The sequence below is a fragment of the Molossus molossus genome, unplaced genomic scaffold (genome assembly GCF_014108415.1).
Source record: "Molossus molossus isolate mMolMol1 unplaced genomic scaffold, mMolMol1.p scaffold_m16_p_8, whole genome shotgun sequence".
Taxonomy (NCBI): domain Eukaryota; kingdom Metazoa; phylum Chordata; class Mammalia; order Chiroptera; family Molossidae; genus Molossus; species Molossus molossus.
Window position 1 is genome coordinate 11,778,313 of NW_023425402.1, and position 24,341 is coordinate 11,802,653.

Here is a 24,341-nt window from a genome sequence, read left to right on the forward strand (position 1 = left end):
AAGCCTGTAAGATTTCCTTCCAGAATAATCTGACCCATGGACCCTTCAGCTATAGGTGAAGCCTGTAAGATTTCTTTCCAGAATCATCATTCCACGTGCATAAAAGGCGACGCCTGGGATTTCAAAAGGAACTACGCATTCTTTGAGCGGTAAGATCCTGGGCCGTACCCCTGGTGCTGAACACAAACCGAGCTCCCCGAGAGGGGAGCTCACGTGGGGCCGGACCCCGGCCCTCTGGCCTGCGTCCACCACTGTGGGGCTCCTCCCGCCCTCCGTCGAACGACAGGAACTCCGCTGCCGCTTTTCTGTCTGAAACCCCCTTCCTCCCCGCCTGGGAATCCGGCCCCACAGTCTCACCGCGAACTTACAAGGTCAGTGTCATCGTCCCCATTTCCAGGTGAGAAGATTGACCCCCAGAGACACAGGTCCGCACAGGTGGGTAGGATGACCCCGCCTCTACTGTCCCGGGGGCTACGTGACCTGCTCCAGCTAGTCAGAGCTCACCCCGGACCCGTGGGACCGCCGGGGAAAGGGACGCTTCTGCCTGTAGGGCTGCTTGGAGGAAAGCGGAAGCCAACCCAGGGGCCGGGGGCTCAGGGAAGGTAAGAACCCCTGAGTGCAGGTGGGGCTTCTGATCCAGGCGAGCCTGAAGCCGGTCTCTGCGTTTTCAATGGCATGAGCCAACGTCGTCCCTCTTCCTTTTGTTAGAAAAAATTTATTTTTAATCCTCACCCGAGGATATTTTTCCATCGATTTTCAGATTGAGTGGTAGGGAGGGAGGGAGAGAGAGAGAAAAAGATCGATGTGAGAGGAACACATCGACTGGTTGTCTCCCGCACGACCCTGACCAGGGCTGGGGATCAAACTGCAACCGAGGTACATGCCCTTGACTGGAATCAAACCCACAACTCTTTGGTCCGCAGGCCAACGCTCTAACCGCTGAGAATACCCGGCTAGGGCTTCCTCTTTTTTACATCAGTTTGATTTCGGTTCAATTTCCTGCAGCCAGGTGTCCAGACTGAGTTATGTATGGACTGCGCCCATTTTCCAGATGAGGAAAACTGAGGCAACCCAGGAGAATTACATGACTAGCAAGCAGCCAAGCCATGATCTGAATTCTACCCTCCCCGACCTCTAAGCCTTAATCACAGTTTCACTGGAGCCCAGGTCAAGGCCAAATTCACTCCTCCAGGGAGGAGTGGGGCCCTCCGGCCCAGAGGCCCCCTCACCCTCGCATGTCCACCAGCTGTGGCGCAAACAGAAAGCTCCGAGGCGCGTAGCCATGGGACCACCTACCTCAGCCACACCCCTAGGGGCCCGGTCCTCCAAGTACACATCTCATCGGGCTGCCCACGTGGGCTCCTCTCTTCTGAAACTTACTGCTGATACTCTTTCTATCTTTTCTTACCTGCACGAATGGCATGGTTTGCCCCAGAACCCCCACAGGCACCTTTGGGGAGGGGGCCTTAGTGGGAACAGCTCGCAGCCGTCCCATCGCCCCTGCCCTCCCGGCCCCCGGCCAGAGCCCCTGCCTCTGCGCAGCCCCGGCTCACCTGTAAATCAGTACCTCATCGTCGGAGCAGTTGTACTGCAGCTGGTACATCTTCACCCGGGGCGCCGACTTGCTGACCGACCACTTGACCAGGGCCGAGGTGGTGGTCACATCAGACACAAGCACAGCTCGTTCTGGGGGGCTTTTGGGAGGCTCCCCACCCTCGCTGCCGCCCCCTCCCCGGCTGGTCTTGCTGGAGCCAGTGATGTCCGAGAGGCGGGATTTGGGGGCAGCCGTGCGGCTGGTGCTGTTGCTGAGGTGTGGCAGCTGGACGATGGACACCTCCACCGTGGCCGTGGCCTCCCCGGCGGCGTTGGCGGCAATGCAGGTGAAGGCGCCGCTGTCCTGAGACGTGGTGATGAGGATGTCCAGGGTGCCGTTGTCGTACACAGCGGTCCTTGAGGAGTTCCCCACCAGGCGGTCGTCGGGGGCCACCCAGTGGATGAGGGGGCCGGGGTCCCCAATGGCCTTGCACTTGAGAGTGGCTGCCTGGCCCTCCAGAACCAGCAGCCGGTGTGTGTGCTGGGTGATGAGAGGCGGCTCGCACACGAACTCCTCCTCGCGCACGTGCCAGAAGTAACGGCCCTTGAGGCCACCGGGGGAGCCGCAGGTCTCCAGGTCATCCTCCCGCTCCAGCCTCCGCAGCCAGAGGAGCTCGCAGTTGCAGTGCAGGGGGTTCCCCCCAAAACTGAAGGACAAGGGTGGGGCAAAAGGCGTGGCGGCCAGAGCAGAGGCCTGGGAGCGGGCGAAGATGGGGTCCGGGGGCAGCTTCTGCAGCCGGTTGGAGGTGAGGTCCAGGCGGGCCAGTTTCTGCAGGTCCGCGAAGGTGCCCTCAGCAATGTGGTCCAGCAGGTTGTGGTCCAGGCTCAGCTGGTGCAGGTTGACCATCCGCCGCACAGAGCCCCAGGGCAGGCCATGGAGGTTGTTGTAGGACAGGTCCAGGTCCTCCAGCGTCAGCAGGAAGTCCTCGAAGGCCTCATCAGCCACGCCACCCAGCTGGTTGTTGTTCACGATGAGGTGCTGCAGGTTGACCAGGCCGCGCAGCGTGTCCTCCCCGAGGCTGGGCAGCCGGTTGCTGTCGAGGTGCAGGGAGCGGAGGCTCTCCAGGTCCAGGAAGGAGAAGGGCTGGATGTGGCTGATGGTGTTCCTGGACAGGGTCAGGTCCACCAGCCCCGTCATGTTGGCGAAGTCCTGGCGGCCGATGTGGATGATGAAGTTGCCACCCAGACGCAGCTCCACCGTCCTCCGGTCGATGTCAGGGGGTACGAAGAGCAGCCCCTTGGATGGGCACAGGGTCCCCAGCGACTCAGACAGGTTCTGGCAGACACAGTACTTGGGGCAGGCGTCGACCACGGCAAACGCCATGCCAAACGCCAGCAGGCCACCAAGCAGGGTCTCCATGGTCTGGTCACTCAGGCTGCAGCGCCTGGAAGGGAGGGACACAGGTCAGGGTCAGGGTCGGCTTCCTAACACCCCATCCAGAGCTTCCCCTCATGGTAACGGCCGCCTTGGGAAGCAGCTATAAATGGCCTCTGCTCATTGCAAAGCAAAATCTCTTTCACCAACTCCTTGAATACGATTCTCCTTTTTCCTTTTCCTTAGCTTTTATCACCTTCTGACAGACTACTGAATTGACTTCTTAATTATGGTTATAGAATATTTTCTCTCTCCCCAGTAGAATGTCTGTTTTATCATTGCTATGTTCTAGCACAGGGCCTGAAACACAGTAGGTGCTCAATACATATTTGTTGGATGGATGGATGGAAGGATGGATGGATGGATGATTCCACACCAGTGGTTCATTTGTAATCATTGGATTTGCAAAGTGTGTATGGTTGTACTTTGAAGCGGTTTAACTTCTTAATTGGTTTAGACTCGGCATGAAATTAAATTGCACCGATGTTCCTGAAGGACGTGGACGTGGAGAGAACCGGCCCTGGGAGACGCCAAGGTTAGCGGGGAACTGCGCTGGCTACATTCTCACCATGGAACCCACGTAGTAGATACATATTTGGGAGTTCAGGGAATTAAAGACGGTGGTGGGACATGAATTACTGCTGAGCACTTAGCCCGTGCTGGGTCCTCTGCCTGGAATTTCACATACGGCATCTCATCTGGGCTTAAGGAACACCCTTCATGAGGAAGGCCTTATCTATGTGTACAGACGAGGACTCGCCCGGGGTCTCCTTCAGGTCTTGACTCAAAAGTCATCCTCTCAGCCACGCCCACCCCGACTGTGCATTCCCTTCTCCCCGCCTTGTGTTTTCTCCTTGAAATGTACCACCGTCTGACTGACTATATATAGTTTACCTAGTTGTTTTATTTATTGTTGGTCTTTTTAAATTTAAATTTTTATTTCTTTTGTTGTTGTTGTTGTGGCAGCATAGTTTGTAATTGCAAAATACTGCAAACAACCTGAACGTCTATCCAGAGGACAGGGCTTGGATCAACTGGAGCTCTAACTGCTGCGCAACCAGGAAGAAGGCCTCCGGGGCGGGTGAGACCTGCCTTCTGTGACATACACCCACAGTCAGGAGGGCACGTCCAGAATGACAGAGCGAGGGCTTCTTATCTCTCAACGAGAGTTGACATGCAACATTGTACTAGTTTCAGGGGTTCAACGTAGTGATTAGACATTTATCTACCTTACAAAGTGGTCGCCACCTGGATAAGTCTAGTACCTGTCTGACACCATACATAGTTAGCATGCTACTGTCTTGTGTGCAGAATTTGTTTTCACTCACCATTATTTTCTCAAAGTCTAACACACCCCCTGACACGTAGTAGGTGTTTTTGCATGAATGAACATCTAGAAAAGGAAGGAACAGGACTTTGGCTCAGATCCTCTTGTGTCCAAACCTGACAGCTTTCTCACTATCCATGTGGTGCTGATCATGGCTCTATTTATGCAGCGCTAAGAATTGCATCAACTGAGCTAAACCTTTGGAAAATCGTGCACTCTGGCTGTGTCGCATCACGCAGGCCAGCGGCTCACAAACTGCCTTCTAGGAGTGCTATTTCCAGTTCTGCAAGAAAGTCTTCCAAGGCCAGTGAGTTGGGGAAGTGCTGCCTACTCTCACTCACTCCTGCAAAAGCTCGACACGCATTAGCAAGTTCAGAAGGGTTGAGAAATTCTGCTGCAGCAGAGAAACTGGGTTAATGTTTAATTCTGCATCGCTCCCTTTTTCTGTTTTAGCTAAAGATACTCATTTTTCTGAGCAACAGCTATTAATACCTCGAGGAAGCAGAGCTCCAGAGTTCCCTCTTTGTGGAGCACAGAGACAGACGAAGCAACCAGCTAATAAAACAAAGGCATACTCTAAATTTGAAAACCTATCCCATTGTAAAGGTTTGAATTCCATGACTGTGTCTCTTTACGGGTAAATCTCTCACCTGAGAGCCTTCAGGGCCAGAGACGTGCCCTGTATTTCATCTATAAAGAATGTTATTTTTGAGCAGCCCTGTCTAATAGAAATATAATGCTAGCCATAAATGTAATTTAAAATTTTCTAGTGGCCGTATTTTTTCTCAAACGTAAAAAAAAAAAAAAAAGGTGAAATCAATTTGGATAAAGATTTATGTAAACCGCATATCCAAACTATGATTTCAACAGGTAATCGACACAAACAAATGTTAATGAGATGACTAACATTCTTTTATTTGTGCTAAGTCTTCAAAATCAGGTGTGTATTTAACACTCAGCGTATTTCATTCAAGTGCTCACTCGGCATATGTGGCTATTGGCTGACTGCTGGATAGCACCCTTAGAGCAGGTGTTGGCTAACTGCCGCCTAGGGACCAAATCCAGCCTGCCACCTGCTTTTATAAATAAAGCTTTATTAGAACATGGCCGCGCTCATTCATTTGCATCTTGTCTATGGCTTTTTTCACGTGGAGGTTAGGAGTGCCAGCGAATACGCTGTGGTGAGCATAGCCTAAAATATTTGCTGTTTTGCCCTTTACAGAAAAAGTTGGCTGACTTCTGTTCAAGATTTTTTTTCCATCTTCTTCATTATGGTCACTTTCATTATAAGCCTTTGCCAACACACTTAATTCCACATAGTTCTGCTCCGGGCAACCAGGACCGGCCATTCACCCTGCCAGTCCATACTCACCCCAACCTTCTACCTGAGGGGAACCAGCCCATCCTGACCCAGGTCCCACCAGGAACATCCATTCCAGAGGCGTCTCTAGGTGCAAGCCACCTGTCACCATCTCCATGCCCAGGTGCATTCTGGCCTCTGGTCCACATTTAGCTGGGGCCTGATAAAACAAACAGAATCTTCTCCATTTGCATTGACCTGTTTTCTATTTTTTAACACAAGAGCAAGTCTTTGCGAGGGCTGGTCCTGCCCACTAGCCCAGTTTATCTCATTCTGTCTCCCTTTGCTGGTCCTGTCCGGCTACACTCAGCCTCTGTCTTATAAATCCATGCTTGCTCGTCCTCAGGACTTCCGACATGCTCTGCTTTGTCCTACCTTCTCCCTGCCTCCATTTCTGCCGGCCAAGTTCTGGGTCTCCGGTGAACTACTACCTACACCAGGAAGCCCTCCGAAATCTAGACGAATGCAGGCCTTCCTGCTCTGTCCGCCTGAGCCCCTTGTACTCGTCCTACGTGTCGATCATCACACTTTTCTTTTTTTAAAGAAATTACCTTTAAAAAATTTTTTTTCTTTATTGGTTTTTAGAGAGAGTGGAAGGGAGAGAGAGAGATGGAAACATCGATGAGAAAGAACATGGATTGACCGCCTCCTGCATGCCCCCGACTGGGGATCAGGCCCACAACCCGGGCTTGTGCCCTGACTGGGAATCAAACTGGTGACCTCTCGGTGCACGGGTTGATGGTCAACCACTGAGCCACACCAGCCGGGCAAAGATCATGATACTTTTATTTATAATTTCTTAATTACTTACTTGCCTGCCTTCCTAACCTATAAACTCCACAAGGCAGGGGACGTACCTGTCTTGTCCACCCATCACTGTATCCCCAGCACCCAGCACCACACCTGACCAGTAAATATCAACTGAATGCATGCAGGAAATACATTACTGAACAAAGTGAGTTTCTGGCATTGGCCCTGGGTTTCTGGGCTCTGTCTCCACACTGTCCAGAGTTCATCTGGCTCATCAGCTGAGAAAACCATCTTTATGGTAGAAGTTTCCAAAGCATCGTCTGCCAATCATCCGCTGCATTTTCCAGCACGACCCCCCACGGCGGTAAACCAGGGGGGCCATACTCCTCTAGCCCCTCATCTGCTCAAGCAGAGTTGAGTGGTACCCCTACACCCACCAAGGACACAGGGCCAGACACACCCAAGGATGCCCCTGGCTAGTTAAGTTAGAGTGGCTGTGTGTGCGCATGTGTGTGTGTGCATGTGTGTGTGTGCATGTGTGTGTGTGCATGTGTGTGTACAGGAGGGTAGTGTTCTAAAAGTCTGCAGCCCCAAAAGGTACCTCCTCGTGCCGTCCTGTCAGTGGACACTGCAGGGATCGCATTTCCCGACGTTTCCACACCATGGCACGTAGGGAACAGTGACACTTGTCAGGCACAGCCGAGTCCAGGGCGCAGGCTTTCGGTGCCGGTGCTGGGTATCTTCCGTTGGTCCCTCCAGATCTTCTCCCCACCCTCCTGACCCTGCTCATGCCTGGGAGGCTGCCCAGTACGAGCTGCCCCACCACGGCGTCCTCTGGGCCTTTCCGGCCTCCGGCCTGTCGCCTGCCTCTTCAACCACCATGGCGGCGGCGGCCAGGGAAGACCCCGGCCTGTGGGGACGCACACCCTGCGCAGGGCCCGCTGTGCTAAGCGGTTCTGTCCTTGTGGACCATGCTAAGCACATCACGTTTTCAAAAAGTTTCTGGCGGATTAGCAAACGTCTAATGAATTCAAATCTGTCACATAATAGAGCTGGGTAAATATGTTTTTAAGTAATCAGCATGGAAGTTACTGACGGAGAAGTGACTACTGAATCTTAATTAAAATTGTATTCTGAGACCTGCCACTTAAAATATGACTCTCGCTGCCACACGGAAGGCTGCTTAAACCCTGCGTTGGGAGGGGCTGAGGGGACTGGGTTGAAACACATAATTGGTACAGTCGGGCAGGGGCTTCTCTCTTTCGAGCAGGAACTCAGATGCTGGAAGGAGAGACCTCCTAGGTGCTGAAGGAGAGGGAGGATTAGGAAGAGAGGGCTCGGATCATGGACAAACAACCAGATGGAAATGGGCAGGAGGGGCCAGAGCAGGAGCGGTGGGCAGAGCTGAGAGGGGTGTGTGGGATCAGAAGCCAGGCTGTGAAGTGGATGCTGGCACCAAACATCAGCATCAGCCTTCAGAGGAGGACTTGTCTGCAGAGGAGCTGAGCCTGTCTGCTCAGAGCGTCCCTGAGCCGGGGCTGGGGGAGCACGGGGGAGGGGCGTGAGGAGAGACAAGCAGGAGCTGCAGGAGGGAGAGCAGCACTGTCCCTGGGCCTGCAGTGCCCGGAGAACCGGCCTCAGGAAGGTGATTCAGGGTGCGCACGGTGTCTCCGCCCTCCCCGCGTTTCCCCACGCACTCCGCATCCCCTCTCCGCTACAACTCTGCAAGTCAGGGTTGCAACTAGCCCACAAGCTGCTCTTCTGCAAGGAGAGAGGGGGGACTTGCTGGGTGTTTGGGGCTTCTTGCTGAACAGCCTCGTGCGGTGAGCAACCTGCCCCCCTCAGACCCTGTGATCCAGAGTATTTTACCCCCATTTTCACCACTGGGAAGTGGCATCCAAAGAGGGTAGGCCTGCCCAAACTCTCCCAGCTCCCCGAGGAGAAGCATGATTTGAACTTCAGTTCCTCCTCAGAGTAGAGGAGGCCCCTCCGGAAGAGGCCATGTGACTGGCCCACTCAGAGAGCTGCTGCCCCCGCTGCGGGATTGCTTAGTAACCGTGAGGGCCCAGCTGTTCACGAAATGTGTTTCCTTCTTGGGGACGGGCCTGGAAAGAACTCTGGTTTTCTCAGGCCTAGTTGGCTCAGAAATATCCACCTGTCAGGCCCTGATGGTGGTGAGTCACACACACACACACACACACACACACACACGCACACACACAGGCATGCATGCATGCACACACATACATGCACACGCACACTTAGATATGCTGGCAATATATAGAGTTGATGGTTTGTAATGACTCAACAGATGGAGTTTCATATTTAAAACAAAAGCAAAAAAAAAAAGAAAGATGAGGACAGAAAGTGGAAAATGAAGAGACAGTGTGGCCGAAAAGGAAAATTCCTATGCCTTCGCCGGAGGATGAGACCAGAGACTGTCCTCCCCTCCCCCTCCCCCTCCCCCTCCCCCAGCCCTGGGCTCTGCCCCCTCAGAACTTCCTCGAGCTGTTCCAGACAGAAGAGACAACATTTAGCAGATGGCTGGCAAGATACATGTGATATCTCTCCACCCTGATTTCCATTTGAAAGATACCTTAGCAACCAGCCAGAAGCCACCCGCCCCTGGAGCCCGTAAATCAAGTAAGATGCCTGTCTCTGCTTCAGGTAGAAAGAAAGGGCCCCTCCAGGGTGCTCCAGGCTGGGAAAGTGTGAATTAATAAGGGAGGGAGGGGTTCGGATCTGCCAGCAGAGGCATCTGCACCTTCTTGGCAGGCTGGCCCTCCCGGGCACATCACACCACCACACCACGCAGGTGGGGAACCAAACTGGACTCCCTGGCCCCTGATGGGCCGCCTTTCTGGTCCCGGAGTTGCCAGGTGGCGGCCTGCGGTCCCAGGTGCGTCCAGTGTGAGAACCAGCCCTGCCCAGCCCCAGCTGCAGCACCTCCGCCTCCCAGACCCTCAGGAAGAAAGTCCGAGGCTTCTTCTGGGGGGAGAGAAGAAAGGAGCCTTGGACAGCTGGTTTTCCAGCAGCCCCCCGACGCCGCCTTGTTGGGGTCCCTGGGGAATCCTGAGGCAGAGGGAGGGCGAGCTCAGTGAGTGCCCGTTGGGAGGGAGGTGCCCCTGACCCCAAAGAGCTCCCAGTCTGATGGGTGGCCTGGCTCAGGACCTCAGGCAGCTCTTTTGGGGGAGGGGGCTAAACAACAGAAATGCATGTTTTCATAGATCTAGAGGTTTAGGTACAGGGTCAAGGTCAGTGGGTTTGCTTTCTCCGGAGGCTTCTCTCCTTTCTCCTTGGCACCTTTCCACTGGGCCCCCCGGCCTCTCCTCAGCAGTGTCCTGCTGTCTCCCCATGTGTCCCCTTCCTCCTTCCATAAGGTCACCAGTCAGTTTGGTTCAGGCCACCCTCATGACCTCATTTGGATTCACTATCTCTTTAAAGGCCCCACCTCCAAATACAGCTGCATTCTGGGGTGCTGGGGTGTAGTGCTTCAACATACAAATTTGGAGGGGACACAGTTCAGCATAATGTTCTTCCCTCTGCACCCCCCAATTTCATGTCCCTCGGATATGCAAAATTCCTTTAGCTCCATCCCAAAAGTCTTCACCCACCCCAGCATCAACTCTAAGTCCAAAATCTCGTCTAAATGCACATGGACACCTGAAGGACTGAGGCCAACCTTCTCCAGCTGTGGACCTGTGAGGCCAGGCAGGTGGCCTGCTTCCCGATGTCATGGAGAGATGGGCACTGGGGAGGCAGTCCTGTCCCAAAGGGAGAGATCAGAGCGGAGGGAGGGACGGCGGGGCCCAAGCACATCTCAGCCTGTCGCGGGGCAAGTCCATTCGACGTCAAGGCTCCAGAACCACCCTCTTTGTCTTGATGCTCTGTCCCCCAGACCCACCGGGTGGCTGTCTCACCCCTTTGGACCTGGCAGCAGTCCTGCAGGCTGCTCCCGTTTTTAGGATGGAGCCACAGCTTTTAGTTTAAAGAGAGGGAGAGGGAGAGAGGGAGAGGGAGGGAGGGAAAGAGGGAGAAGACAAATTCTCAAGGGAGCCGGTGCCTGCAGAAGGTCCTGGCTTCATGGTTACAGAGAGACACCCACACAGGCACATAAACATTCCCTGCGCGGTCCCCCAACAAAGCCTTGGAGGCAAGGGCCACATCCCACCTCGCCAAGCTTCTGCACAACCCAGCTGCAGAGAGAAGTCTTAGACGGCACAGGGAACAGGCAAGAACGGGGAAATCGTGTGTCCAACATGTAAAGGGTAGAGCGGAGCTGCTAGGCCCTGCTGAAACGTGCGTGGTACAAAGGCAGTGGTTGTTACCCTGAGTGACTGAGCTTAAGCTCAGAACAGCCTCGCTCTGCTGTCATGACAGCATTATGCCTGCGCACACGCAACCGTGATACTTTTATTGTGTTGCAGGGTAACTGTGTTTCCCTGTCACCCACCCCATTCACCTGGGAACCCCATCGTGGCAGGCACTGTATTTATTCAGCTCGGAATCCCCAGGAGAAGCCAGGTACCTGGCACCGAGCGGGCACCTGGGACGTGTTTGATAACAAAACGAGCGCAAGAATGAAAGAGCAGGTGCGCTAGCTCGAGGGTCATACCCTTCGGCACCGCTGGCGCCCGCACAGGCTGCCTTGCTGGGGCCGGCCTCGGGCTGGAGAAGGAATGCCCGGAGGACAGCCCAACCCAGACCCGCGAGGGAGACAGCATCAGTTCCTCAGCCTCCTCCCGCCTTGCTGGGGTGACTCTGAGGCACCCCTGCACAGCCAGCCCCCGAGAGGTGCCCAGTGGCGCCGAGCCCCGCTGCCCCGACACCGCTGCTTCCCTCCCTGTGCCCCCACCCCTCCTGTGCGTCCTGGCCTCGCAGCCAAAGAAGCCACTCACTCAAATCCTCATTCAGGTCCACTTTGGGAACCCAGCCTCAGGCCCACTTCGTAATTATCACTCTCACCGTGCACAGCACCCCGAGCCTGGGCCTCTGTGGAATGTCGACTCCTGAAGGGGAACACTGGTGTGAAAGCCACGAGCATGCTCGCCCATGACTAACAACAACTACAGCTTCCCCGGAGGAGGGAGACCTCGGTTCCCACACGGTGATTGGCAGTAATGATGAATGAAAAATGTCTTCGCCGACGTGTTCAGGGGCCGTGGGGCGCGAGCCTCCTCCCCTCCTCCGTGGGGAGACGCCTGACAGCCAGCAGGAGGGTGTTCGTGCGTGCAGGAGGGAGGCCGTGTCCCGTGGGTGAGCGCGGTGGAGGTGGGACGTGAACGGGGTGTGCGTGAGGAAGTGGTGTGTAAGCAGGAGGCGCCCGTGTGGGTGAGGGGGTGTCGCTGAATGGAGGTGAGTGAGCGAGCGAGTGAATGGGTGTGTCTGGTGAATGGAGGGCTGTGTGGGTGAGGGAGGGCTCGGATTATGAATGGGGGAGCCAGGGAATGAGGCCAGGGTGCGTGGGGGAGGGAGCAGGCGAGGTGTTTGCTGGGCTTGGATGGAAACAAATGCTCTTTTGCTGCCCTGTTGTCACCGCAAAGGATTCATCTCCACGCTGCCTGTGACCTGTCCCTGCTGGGGAGACCCACGGGGCTGGCAGCTCCCAGCAGCACTTGGGGGCTCGGCCTCCTTCCCGCTCCCGCCCTCAGCCTCTACTCCAGCCCTCAGGTGTGAGTGGGGGGGGAGCTCTGGTTTCATTCCCAGGGATGTTTGCTTTCATTTCATCATGACTTTCAAAATTCTTTCTCTAAACCCCTGCCCCCGTTGCAAGCATCTTTGAGATTTTAGCACCTGAAGCCCCGAGCACGCAGCCAGCTCTCGGGACCCATGGACCAGTCCCTTCCCCCGTCAGAGGGACGGCAAGGAGAACATGGACCCCAGGCATGCATTTCCATCACCAGGGCCCTCCTGGGCCTGTCTCGCTCTCCCAAGGTCTTCCCCAACAGATGCAACCTGAGCACCAGCCCTTGCCCTTTGGGCCCTTCACCCCCTACTCCGAATCACAGGGCACCCCAGCTTCGGCGACTGCAGCACCCACCACCGTCCGAGCACCCTGCTCTCCCTGCTCCCGCGCTCAGGAGCGGACTGGGTGCGGTCCCTCCAGGTCGGCGAAGGAAGGGAGCACTGGGGTGGATCATTCAAAGAGGCAGATAAACCAGAACTCATTTCCATTTGGCTGGGGAACGTTCGCTCTATGATTTACTCTCCTCATTATGGCTGGCTCAGGCGAAAATTAAAATTGGCTTTTCTTTATCAAGTCGCCGAGGCTACAGGGCAGGCGAAGGCTGGGCGGCATTAACGTCTGCCCTGACTGTGGGACGTAATTAGGGGTCAACACCTGAACAACATATCAGACTTGGACGCTGCTGGACCTGGGCTCAAACCCCCTGAGCAGGCTGGACTCCCTGAGGACAGGCCCTGTCTGGTCTCTACAGACAAGCATCTGCCAACCATCAGCATCTGGGGTCTGAGGCTGATGCCAGCAGGGTCCCCCTCGCTCTCCTCACCGCACACCCCGGGGGGCCCAGACCGCTCTCCCTGGAGCAGCCCTTTGTTCCCTGAGCCTGCAGCGGGGCTGGAGCAGGCCAGCCCTGGGGGGGTATCATTAGCGCCCACGGGCCACTCTGAGGACACTGTCTCATGGCACAGGGGTCACTACCCTGCCCTGTGATGTCTCCAGTAGGACATCAAGCTTGGTATAGTGAACATTGGCTCCTAATAGCACTCTGATTATTAAAACAAAACGGATTTAGAAAATCAAATTGGCTTTATTTGCCGGTTCCGCTCGTGGGCGGTGGGAGTCTCTGCAGCGATGGAGACCCAGCCCCGCAGGGAGCCCCACGCTGCCCGTTCCGGCCTGGGAACCACCGAGCCCTTCCCTGTCGGCCGGCCCAGACCCGCGAGGTGCCACACAAAAGCGCTTCCAGCTGGGCTGCCTCCCACGAAGGGACACAGTCTGTCTGCGGAGTCCCACCACAGGCTGCCCAGCTCACAGGCCCCAGCAAAGCGACCACGGAAGGGGTGAAGGGAGGCGGGCAACCCTGTCTGGCCTCTCGGGGTCGGGTGCGAGGCCAGTGAGCCAGCTCTGCCCCTGCACCAACTACAGCCCGCCGCCGGCCAGGTCGCGCTCCCGCCCCGCAGCTCCCTCCGGTTCGGTCAAAGCAAACGCACAGGGTCCCCTGCTGCTCCCCGCTGTGCTGCTTGCCTGCGTCCTCTCAGTTCTGGGGAGAGGGGACAGAGAGACGTCATCACTCAGCGTCTTGGGGGAAACAGATGGCAGTTCGGAAGGGGCCCTGCAGAAGTTTAGTGAGGGGACAGCTTACAGGTGTGGGCAGGGTTAGGAGGCAGGAGGGGCGGCACCCAGGGCTGGCAACAGAGGGGGCCCCCTCCCCCCACGCTTAGGCCTGAAGGGGCAAAGGCAGAGGGCGCTTCAGCCACGAGAGAAGAGGGGCCTGGCAGAGGCCACGGCTCTCAGCAGCTGGACCCACATAACCAGTGACCGGCTGCGGCCTGGGAGTGACCGGCCGAGGGAATAGGCACCTCTCTGTCACCCTGCCGGGCCTCCAAAGCCTGAACCCAGCAAACCAGAGGGCAGGGCAGCCTGCCTGAAGCTTCCCACCAGGCCAGCCCCCGGGCGCGGGCAGGGCCCATCCAGGCGAGAGTTTCCCCGCGGGAAAGTGGGAAATGACCTCGCAGAGAGCACCCTTCTCTCTCCTCGATTTTCCCAGTGAGCTGTGGATAATAAAACCACCTGGAAGATAAGACCAAGAGAGAGAGAGAGAGAGAGAGAGAGAGAGAGAGAGAGAGAGAGAGAGGGGAAGGAGGGAAAGGAGGAGGAGAAAGATCAGTCCACTGGAAACAATAAACTCCACAGACTCAAGAGCAGTAAGTATGAATTCAGTTTGGTTTTGCCACGCACACGATCCAGCCTTCTTCAGCACGGACGGGCTGATCAGATGAACGTCGCTGTTGCCACCAGGACAGCGCATTTAAATTTTTATTGCAAACACCAGGCTCCATTACCCCGAGATGTGCTCTCCGCATCCCTAATATTGCCTCTCTCCGTGTCGGAACGCGAGCATCCTGACCCCACCAACGCCTGACACAGCAGGGACAGCCCCGCTCCGAGTTCTGCCACCTGATCTCCACCCTGGCCTGCCCTGCACTCAGCAGGCCGCCTCGTGGCCTCGTGCCTCAGTTTCCCCATTTGGGCAGTGCGTGTTTCTGTGTGTGTGTTCATCTTGTCAAGCCCATTTCCAGCCCCAGTTTGACGAGATTTGAGTGAGGAGCAATGAAGACCCAGGACCCAGAACACCTGAGCACCGGGTCGTCCCCAGCCCACCACCCCAGGCCCTCGACGTGGGACGCAGAAGTTCAGCTGTCTCCCTCTCTGTCCTCAAGTCTGCAAACCCCAGAGGGCTTCTCCTTTTCCCTTTTGTTCACTTTGCAGACTCATCTCGCTCTTCCCTTTGCCTCTGTGGTCCTCCTGCCCCCTTTCTCTGCACCATCTTCCATCTCTCTGTTTCCCTCTGCCTCTGCCGGTCTTCTTCAGCCTCGCCTTCTGTTCCCCTTTGGCCTCCTCCCTGGAGATGCGGTCTGGAGGTGAGATCTGGGACATTGCAGTCAATCCCTCTCCTGTGACCCTCCACCCGCACCCCCACGAGGGGACACGCTTGGCTCTGCAGCAGGGATTCACCATCCGGCCAGGCCTGTGCTGAGCCTGGCTCCAGGTGGGCCTGCGGAACAGACGGGCCATCTCCGCTCCGGGGAGGTACAGACACGGACACGGGGCCCGCAACCCGCAGAGGAGGTGCGAAGCGTGTCTGGCACTTACATGCGTCTCACCCAAACCATTTGACAATGCAGTACTACCTGCCCATCTCACAGGAGGAGACACTGAGGCTAAGGTCGCTTACGTAACTTGGTCCAATGATCAGGACGAAAGGTAGAGCTGGAAGTCCAGCCCACGTAGGCCCCGCCCCATCAGGGACAACACCGTTCTCAAGGTAGAGAGAAAAGAAAGCGGCCAGTGCTATGGGAACCCTTCAGAAGACATCTTTCCTAACTAGGGTAAAGGAACCTTCTGGCAGGAGGTGCCACTGGGTGGCCCCTGATGAGAGATGGTGGGATGTAGCAGCTGGGGCTGGTTGTCTTACCAGGGACCTCCCAGAAGACCGGAGGCTCAAGGCCTTGTGGCAGACAGAGGCGGATCCAACCACGATGGGCAATTACAGACACACCCTGGAATTAGACGCTTTGAAGGGAAGGCCCTTCTGAAGGCCCCAGTTCGAGAAGCACCCACTTTAGAAGCTTCAGTGCAGCAGAGTGTCAGGCATCAGGCACGTGGACTGGAGTCCAGCCCCTTGGTGGGGGACAGGCTCACCTGCACCTGAATCCCAGCTCTGCCGCTCACAGCTGTGCGATCCTGGGCAAGTCCCTTGGCCACTTATACCGGGGTGTCCTCATCTGTAAAATGGGATCATCCCAGAGTTAGTGTGACGACTGACTGCATCATTCCGTGTAAAACAGTGCAGCGGGGCTGAGCATAGAGCGAAATCTCCAAACAGTGTCCATGAATATAAATGAATATAATTCTTATTCTGTGCACTGTCTTGGACATGCAGTGGCTGTTCTCAAACTTGAGTGAAGAATAGAGTTTAGATTGCCACCGAAGGAGAAATTCTAAAGTATAAAATACATTATTGAACTCAGCACCCCCAGGAGACCTCAACAACCAGTTCAAGAGAATCTGTTGTTGTAGGTCCAAGGGCCTGGGCCACTGCACAGCTGGGATCTGGGAGCAGTGACTGACCCTTCCACCACGGTGGCGCCGGCCTCCAGGGCTCGGCGTGGGGCAGTTTGGGCATAGGATGCCTCCAGGCTGGGGGTAGAGGTGGTGGGAGTCAGAGAGATTTTTTTTTTTAAGTGAAGGAAGGAGCCTTTGAAGGCAAAAGTGCCCAGGACCCATACAAGTTCTAGAGAAGCCCTGTTCAGGGCACTTTCTGGTGACCTGCTGTGGGGACACCAGAAAAGGGGCTCCCACCCCTCCTCTTTGGTCACTACAGGCTGCTCAGTAACTCCTTCTCCAGCCCGTTCCTCGGCACCAGTGCCCCTGCCCCGGTACAGATGCCACGACTCTGCTCACTGGCTCCTGTTCCCCGGGCACCCACTGGCTGTGCAGAGCGCTGGGCTCCAACTGCACAGACGGGCCCTGTCCTCTGGGGACCACGGCCCCTGAGGGCCAGACAGAGACCAGCACACAGGAAGGGGATGGTGTGCGGCAGGGGACAGACGACAGAGCAACTGCCCGGCTCCCCCCCAGACTGGGCTCCCTGAGGACGGGGCCGTGTCCCCACAGACTGGGCTCCCTGAGGACGGGGCCATGTCCCCTCAGACTGGGCTTCCTGAGGACGGGGTCATGTCCCCCTCAGACTGGGCTTCCTGAGGACGGGGCAGTGTCCCCTCAGACTGGGCTCCCTGAGGACGGGGCCGCGTCCCCTCAGACTGGGCTCCCTGAGGACGGGACCGTGTCCCCTCAGACTGGGCTCCCTGGTAATAAAGTCCCAAGTTTACTCATGATGATCGTTTTTTGTGGACATCAAACTCATATCTGCTCTATACAAGGGATAAATACCCCTCTGACCTTCTCATTAAACTTAGGCGTAGCAGGGCCCCACCCTGTGCCTCAGTTTCCCCCATGTACATGTGGTTATTAGGTGGTTTCAAAGTTGCTGTGATGTCACGACATCAACCATAGACTCAGGGACGAGCCTCACCCTCAGTCCCTCTTCTTTCTCCAAACCTGACTCCCTTGTAGCATCGCCAATGGCACGGTCACCCCTGCCTGGAGAGTCCTCTTCCACCTACTAATGGGGGGCCTGAGATTCATCTCAGGATGCTTGTCCCCAAACCTCTTTGTACTATGAACTTCTCCGAAGGCGAAGACTTGAGTTCGGCTTCAATGACTCCTGGTCCTCATGACTTCAAATGCGATGACCTGGTCATCACCATCACCGCCGTCTCACGGTAGCGCCTGCAGAGTGGCGGCTACATGCTGCCCGTGTCCTCTCCCCTGTGTGGTGTGTGACAACTATTCCTATTGTACAGACAGGCAGGGGAGGCTTGCAGAGGTGTTTAGGTGACCTGACCAGAGTCCCCCTCCTAGGAAGTGACTGCTCGCTCCCCTGGGCTCTCGGAGAGCTTGTAGGTACCCTCAGAATCCCGGGACACCAGGGCTCCCCCAAGTTCTTCTCCAGGAGAACCAACCAACAAAATGTACAGCAGGCTCTAGCCAAACAGTGATCAGACTCACCTTATAGTCAGGCACTTAGATGAGAGAGAATGAGGAGCTCACCCGGAGTTTAGGGTGGGGAGGCCTGGCGTGTCAAAGGTCAGAGTGCTCCCAGTGTTAGAACACAGCAGGTGAGAGACCAGGGGCTGGGTGCTCCTGAGTGGCACCCCCATCCTGGGGGTGGGGCGGGCTTAGTTCCTCCTCTACTCACACCATTCTCTGGCCTCAGGACTTAGGGGCTGGCTGATTTGGGGAAGGGGCTCCCACCTCCCCACTGTGAATAGGAGCAGCAGGATTAGTGCTCAGCTGAGGCACTGAATTTTGTTTCTCCTGTACCCCACCCCCCACCCTTAGTGCTCAGCCAGCCAGCATTCCCTGCAGACCCCACCTCAACCAACCTCAGGGAGGGCGACAAATTATTCTGATGATCAGAAGATCAGAGTCAGCTTGAAGCTAACACAGAGCTGCCCCTGCCCTGGGTGCTCTCAGTGGCGTGGGGTGCTCAGTGGCGTGGGGTGCTCTCAGTGGCGTGGGGTGCTCTCAGTGGCGTGGGGAGCTCTCAATGGGTGCTCTCAGTGGCGTGGGGTGCTCTCAATGGGTGCTCTCAGTGGCATGGGGTGCTCTCAGTGGCGTGGGGTGCTCTCAGTGGCATGGGGTGCTCTCAGTGGGTACTCTCAGTGGCGTGGGGTGCTCTCAGTGGCGTGGGGTGCTCTCAGTGGGTACTCTCAGTGGTGTGGGGTGCTCTCAGTGGGTGCTCTCAGTGGCGTGGGGTGCTCTCAGTGTTGTGGGGTGCTCTCAGTGTTGTGGGGTGCTCTCAGTGGGTACTCTCAGTGGCGTGGGGTGCTCTCAGTGGCGTGGGGAGCTCTCAATGGGTGCTCTCAGTGGCGTGATGTGCTCTCAGTGGCATGGGGTGCTCTCAGTGGCGTGGGGTGCTCTCAGTGGCGTGGGGTGCTCTCAGTGGCGTGGGGTGCTCTCAGTGGCGTGGGGTGCTCTCAGTGGGTGCTCTCAGTGGTGTGGGGTGCTCTCAGTGGGTGCTCTCAGTGGCGTGGGGTGCTCTCAGTGTTGTGGGGTGCTCTCAGTGTTGTGGGGTGCTCTCAGTGGGTACTCTCAGTGGCATGGGGAGCTCTCAGTGGCGTGGGGTGCTCTCAGTGGCCTGAGAGCACAAAGATAAGGGTGTTTAGAGGCAGTGAGATCTCTGATCCTTTCCCGCCCTAACCTTTCAGGAGCCTTATCTTGCTGCAACACTCAAAAAGATCAAATCACTCAATAGTTCAGATATTAATGGCTGATTAGATTAAATGAGAATTTTTGCACCACCTTAACCAAGGAACCGGCCCCTAATGAAATCTTAGGCACTATTCTCGGACTCGTGCGGATGGTATTTGGAGAGACTACAAGGCTGGGAGAATCTAATCATTTCTCCTAATTCACGTCACATAAATCGTGCTGCAGTCGGACATAAAGCAGAGCCGGGGAAGATGAATGCCTCTGGCTAACGTTCCCATGCAGAGGAGCCGAGGAAATTGGATGGAGGACCCCTAGACCGGCGAAGGAGGACTGAGTCTACTTTGCTGAAGGAAGGAAACAAGGGCAACTTCCGGCTACAGTTGGGAGGGAGACGGGGAAGCCTGGCTGGACAGTTGGGAGGGCGACCAAATCAACCAGCTCTTCCCTGACAGGCAGCAGTGCGCTCTCCTGCCAACAGAGGGCAGTGCAGAGCCTCCCGCTTGTCCTCTAAGGTCCATCCCCCTTCTTCCCCAGTAGGAATCCCCAGGTGTTATTTGTCCACAAGGCCACACAGAGAGACTACATGCCCAGCCCCCTGGTACCTAGGTGAGGTCGCATGACTAAGTTCTAGCCAATGGGCGGTGAGTACATCCTTAGAATGGGAAGCCCTGGAGAGGTCGTTACAGAAAGAGCACACCCTTCTCTGGGGACAGGTCCATCTTAATGACTGAAATGTGGACACCTGGGTAGAGCTTGAGTAGCTGGCTCTCTCGGCCTTGAGCTGGCAGCCGTGTGTTGATACAAAACCACAAAATGGGAGGAAGCTGTGTACCAGGTGATCATAACACCCCCACAGAGCCGTGAATTCCCTGAAGTGGTTTTTTTTTTTAAATTATCACTTAAAAAATATAGTTTAAGACTCATAAAAAGTTTCAAAAATAGTAAGAATTCCCATAGTTCATCCCATTTTCCCAGCGATACAACTTACATACCCATAATGTATTGTCAAAACAGGAAAGCGACATTGTTACAATGCCATTCAATCAAAGGTAGACCTAACTTCCTGTAATGTTTAGAGAAACAAAAGTCTTTCTCTTCTAGGCCACTTTGTTTTGTTTTGTCGCTCACAATGAAATGTATTTCTAACTGGTGTAGTTTCCAAAAAGTACAAGGTGGCGTCCCACCCTTGGGCACCGTGGAGAAGCCCTGTAGAACCGCGAGAGGCGGTTACCATCATCAAGCCATCGTTCCCTCTGATGGTGCTGGTAGGACCACCCGCCTGCCCACTTGCTCTGCCACCCACCTCGGCAGGCGTCTTGCCCCCGTCTCTAACTCTGTGCTCACCCGTCCCTGATGGAACACCTCCGCGCCCCACGGGCCTACCCAGAGCTCTGCACTGTCCTGCTAACTTGTAGAGACCTGAGATGCTCATTGGTGCTGCTGGCTCCTGACCCATCAAAGTCACACGTCAGGAGAGAGGAGTAAAGGCGGGTGACATTTGTTGGTATTTTCAACTCGGGTGAAAACAAACAAATTGCACTGGAGCTAAATGTCAAAGGCCCCCGCGTATTGCAAGGGAGGGAGGGAGGAGCACCTCCTCTTGAGGACAGCTCTCTGTCCCTGAGGAGTGTGGGTGACATGCAGCTGTGCGGGGAGCCTGTAAGGAAGGTCAGTGGGCAGTGCCGGCCAGCGTCCCGCTCCATCCCACTGCGGCAGACTGGTTGCACATGGGCAGTCCCCGAGTGAGGACACCCAAGCATCACATTTATGCATCCATAGAGCATCAACATGCAAACGACCACAGGAGGTTCTGAGGGGCAACCAGCGGGGAAACAAACAGCCGCTCCTCTCCTGGGAATGGCTCCCCTCCACAGAGACAGGAGGTGTGCAAACATACTCTGTAACAAAAGGATCATCATCATTTGGGGTAACCGTACTTTGGGGTCTCAGAAAAAGGAAGGGGGAAGGAGAAAGGACACATTGCAGAGACTTAGCCATGAAGCCTGATGCGCGTTGACACGCACAGGCGTGAGTCGCAGGCGCCACCCAGGTGGAAGACAGTGAGTCTCAGGGCATCGACCTGTATCTCTCTGAGCTTTCCTACCGCTGCTTCCCCAGCACTGGAGGGAAGCGCACCTGAGGGAGCAACATACCTGTGACATAGCCTAGCACAGGAGGGGTTCTGGGGTCCATGGACTTATTGGACCTTTGTGTTGAATTTTGTGTGATCACGGATTATCCTAGGAAGAACGTCACAGCCTTCGTCAGGGTCTTCAAGGCGGAGATGGCTTCTCCCAACGTTGAACCCTACCCTAGAAGCTGGGAAGACACAGGCCTTGCTGGATCTGGGACTGTTACTTGTGTGAGTGAATCCACTCCATGAAGAGAGGGTGGAGGTTTCCAGCTACGGCTCTTCCCGCACACACTCTCGTTGCTAAGGCCTGCGGTGCTGCCTACGATGAGGAGGAAGCAGCGCGGCTCGGGGGGCTGGGCAGGGGCAGGGGCGTGGAAGGGGGGCGAGACCAGCGCTCCCTGGAGAAGCAGCACCCTCTGTCTGCGTCCGGCTCTGTGGTGACTGAACCAGCAGCCCTTTCAGTTAACGAGCATCCCTCGGGCCTAGCCACAGGCCTGTGTCGGGAGAGCAGACACTCATCACCAGACCCAGTGGCACTGTGTTGATCTTGGTTTCCTGACAATTACGAGAAGGAGCCAGAGTGTCAGGCGGCCTCCTTGTGGGAGCCGCGCCGTGTTCAAAACGCTCACCGTGTCCCACTCCTTAGCCACACTGGTAGCTCTACGTGACCAGGGAACGCCAGCCGCCCCGGTAGGAGATCCCAAAGTACAGGGGGGCCTTGTTGGGACGTGCCCTTGGGCTGGACCACTCTGGCCACGAGAAGTGAGAGGACACATCCCTGTCCCCTGCAGACTCAGAATGAGAAGGACCTCCCTCCACAGGACGCGAGTGGACAACCTTGCAGACACCATCACTCCCTCTTGTCACCCCCAAGGGTACCTCTTCCCATTAAAATGATGCAATGACAGGCCAGGTCACCCCTGGGGTCACCGCTATCTTCCCTCCCACACGGAGGGGACGAGGCACAGGGAGAGGCAGGGGCACCAGCGGAGGACTCTGGGGGGACTTCCGCCGGTTCCAGTCCTGCCTCCCCAGGGGAAGGTTTCTGGGAACAAGGGCCAGGCACAGGCCAGATTCGCTGTGTCATGTGACCCCTGTCGGAGCTCCCGTAGGTCGGGCTGCTTAACATCCACGGCCTCAGCAGGCCCCGAGGCCAGAGGCAGGGCTTTGAGCCAGAAGCAGCATCTTACGTCCTAGGCCCAGCACATCCTGGTCAACCTTGCCTTCGGTGTGCTGCCGCGCGACTGCCGACACCTCGAGCTAACAAAGGACCCAGAGCTCACCACAGCTGTCAGGCCCGAAAGCCAGTGCTGTCCTCAGCCAGGATTATAACGCCACTGTTGGTGGCGCTGGTGAGTCCTGAGCGCGCTGGGGTCCTGCCCCGGGGCAGCCTGACACGGGGAGAGAAGTCATTTCTGTCTGTGACAGGTGAGTGTCCCCTCACTAAATTCTCCCGTCAGAGGCTAGAGGAGCTGAGGGCCGAGACCCACCTGATTGCTTCATCAGATTTAGAAAGTCAGATGGGTGACAGGGCTCTGAGGGGAGCCATGCAGACCACATGCAGAAGAGAAATGACACGGACAGCATTAGGAAGGCGCCCTGAAGCCAACTGTGGGAGCCATTCTTTCCCCTGATACTTCATGTCACATGGAAAGAAAGCCACACAGAGAGAAAGGTGGGGAGAGGGAGAAAGGAGGAGAGAGAAAGGCAAAGGGGAAGGGAGGGGGGGGAGAGAGAAGGAAGGAAGGAAGGAAGGAGGGAAGGAGGGAGGGAGGGAGGGAGGGAGGGAGGGAGGGAGGGAGGGAGAATACATGGAACTTTGGAAACAGACACTCTAGTATTTCACCTCAGCCTCCTTTAGGCAGAAGACTTGGCTGTAGCCTTGAACTATTTATGCAAAATAAGAGTGACCCCTTGTCCAGTGCAGGAGAGGGAACAGTAGGTGATTCCTTTTCGGGGGAACTGAAGGTGCTCTGGCCCTGCTCACGTGACACCCCTGCAAGCGAAGGCCCAGACCCCCAGAAGGCAGTCAGCAGTGGTCCTGCACGGCCCTGGAAAGGACTGTCACTCAGGAACCCGCTGGCTGTGCGGATGGGCTGGAGGGAAATGGGAGAGGGGGAAGGGGAGCTGGAGAGGCAGGAGGTGCCACCCCACCAAGGGGAAAGGGGCAGCGGAAGGGCTGGCACTGCTGAGCTCATCCGCATCGCACTGTGGGCTGGGGGGAGGAGCGCCCAGCTCGCCCCAGCTTTAGGGACCCAAGAGGGAAGCATCGTCAAAATGGGCATCACCCGCAACCCCCACCACCCCCACTTTTAGCAATGCTCCCACCATAACACCCCCAAAAGTGGAAGAGCCTTCTCCCCCCACACAGACGTACACCGACACACACAACTCTCTGAGTTGGCTCTGATGTTCTGACGTTTCTTCCCTCTGGGTTCGAACACCCCGCATTTTCCCCCAGAGGAATTTCTCCGAAGGAAGGGAGGTCAGGATGGGGTGCTTCACAGATCCCTCACGGGGCCTTTGACTTGCTGAGGGCATGTTTCATGATCAGAAAGTCACTCATCCTGACCATCCTCTGCAGCAGACTAATTGTGAGGTTCTCCCAGGCAGGCCGGGGCTCAACGCAACGCAGCCACGCATGTCCAGCCTGTCCGTTGTCGCCGGGTGCAAGATACCTCCCAGCCTTGGGGTGAACCCCCAGTCCCCTGTGCGTTTTGTGTTGGACTCTCTCTCTGCTCCACCTCACCCTCTCAGGAGTGACCTCAGGGTCCCTATAATAGGGTCCCCTCTCCAGCTGGGATGCCCCGACCAAGAGGACAGATACAGTGAACAAGTAAAAAGCCAGAACTTCGTTAAACTCCCTCAATGTCTAACATGCTCAATCTTATTCATAATTAAGGAAATGCAAGCAAACACCTCAGTGTTATTTTTCACTAAGAGGTTGCTAAGGACTAGTAAACCCAGTGCTGGTGGGCTGTAGGTAAACAAGCACCCCCAAACACTGCTGGGGGTGGAGAGGGAAGTTGCACATCAGGACAGACTTGTTGGAAGACACTTCGGCACTATCCATAGAAATTTAAACAACATCCACTGTTCCACATTTAGGAAGTAATTCTACACAGATAGTTGCACATATGCGCAGAGATATAGGTGAAAGGAATTCATTGCAGAATTGTTTACAATAGCCAAAAACTGTCTATAGCTTAAATATTCACCTACACCTTACCCATACATGCAAAAACCTAATGTATCGTGGGTCCTATATGTACACACACACAC

The 24,341-nt window shown here is 55.9% G+C and overlaps 1 protein-coding gene across 1 annotated transcript in view; it reads right to left on the minus strand.

Annotated features, from left to right (window-relative positions):
* Positions 1-24,341, minus strand: part of LRFN2 (leucine rich repeat and fibronectin type III domain containing 2) — a 181,021-nt gene that overhangs the window by 37,065 nt on the left and 119,615 nt on the right. The window contains exon 2 of the mRNA XM_036248783.1: positions 1,554-2,978. Within this exon, the coding sequence (XP_036104676.1) occupies positions 1,554-2,953 (1,400 nt within the window). The 5' untranslated portion in view covers positions 2,954-2,978. The remainder of the gene's footprint in view (positions 1-1,553; positions 2,979-24,341) is intronic.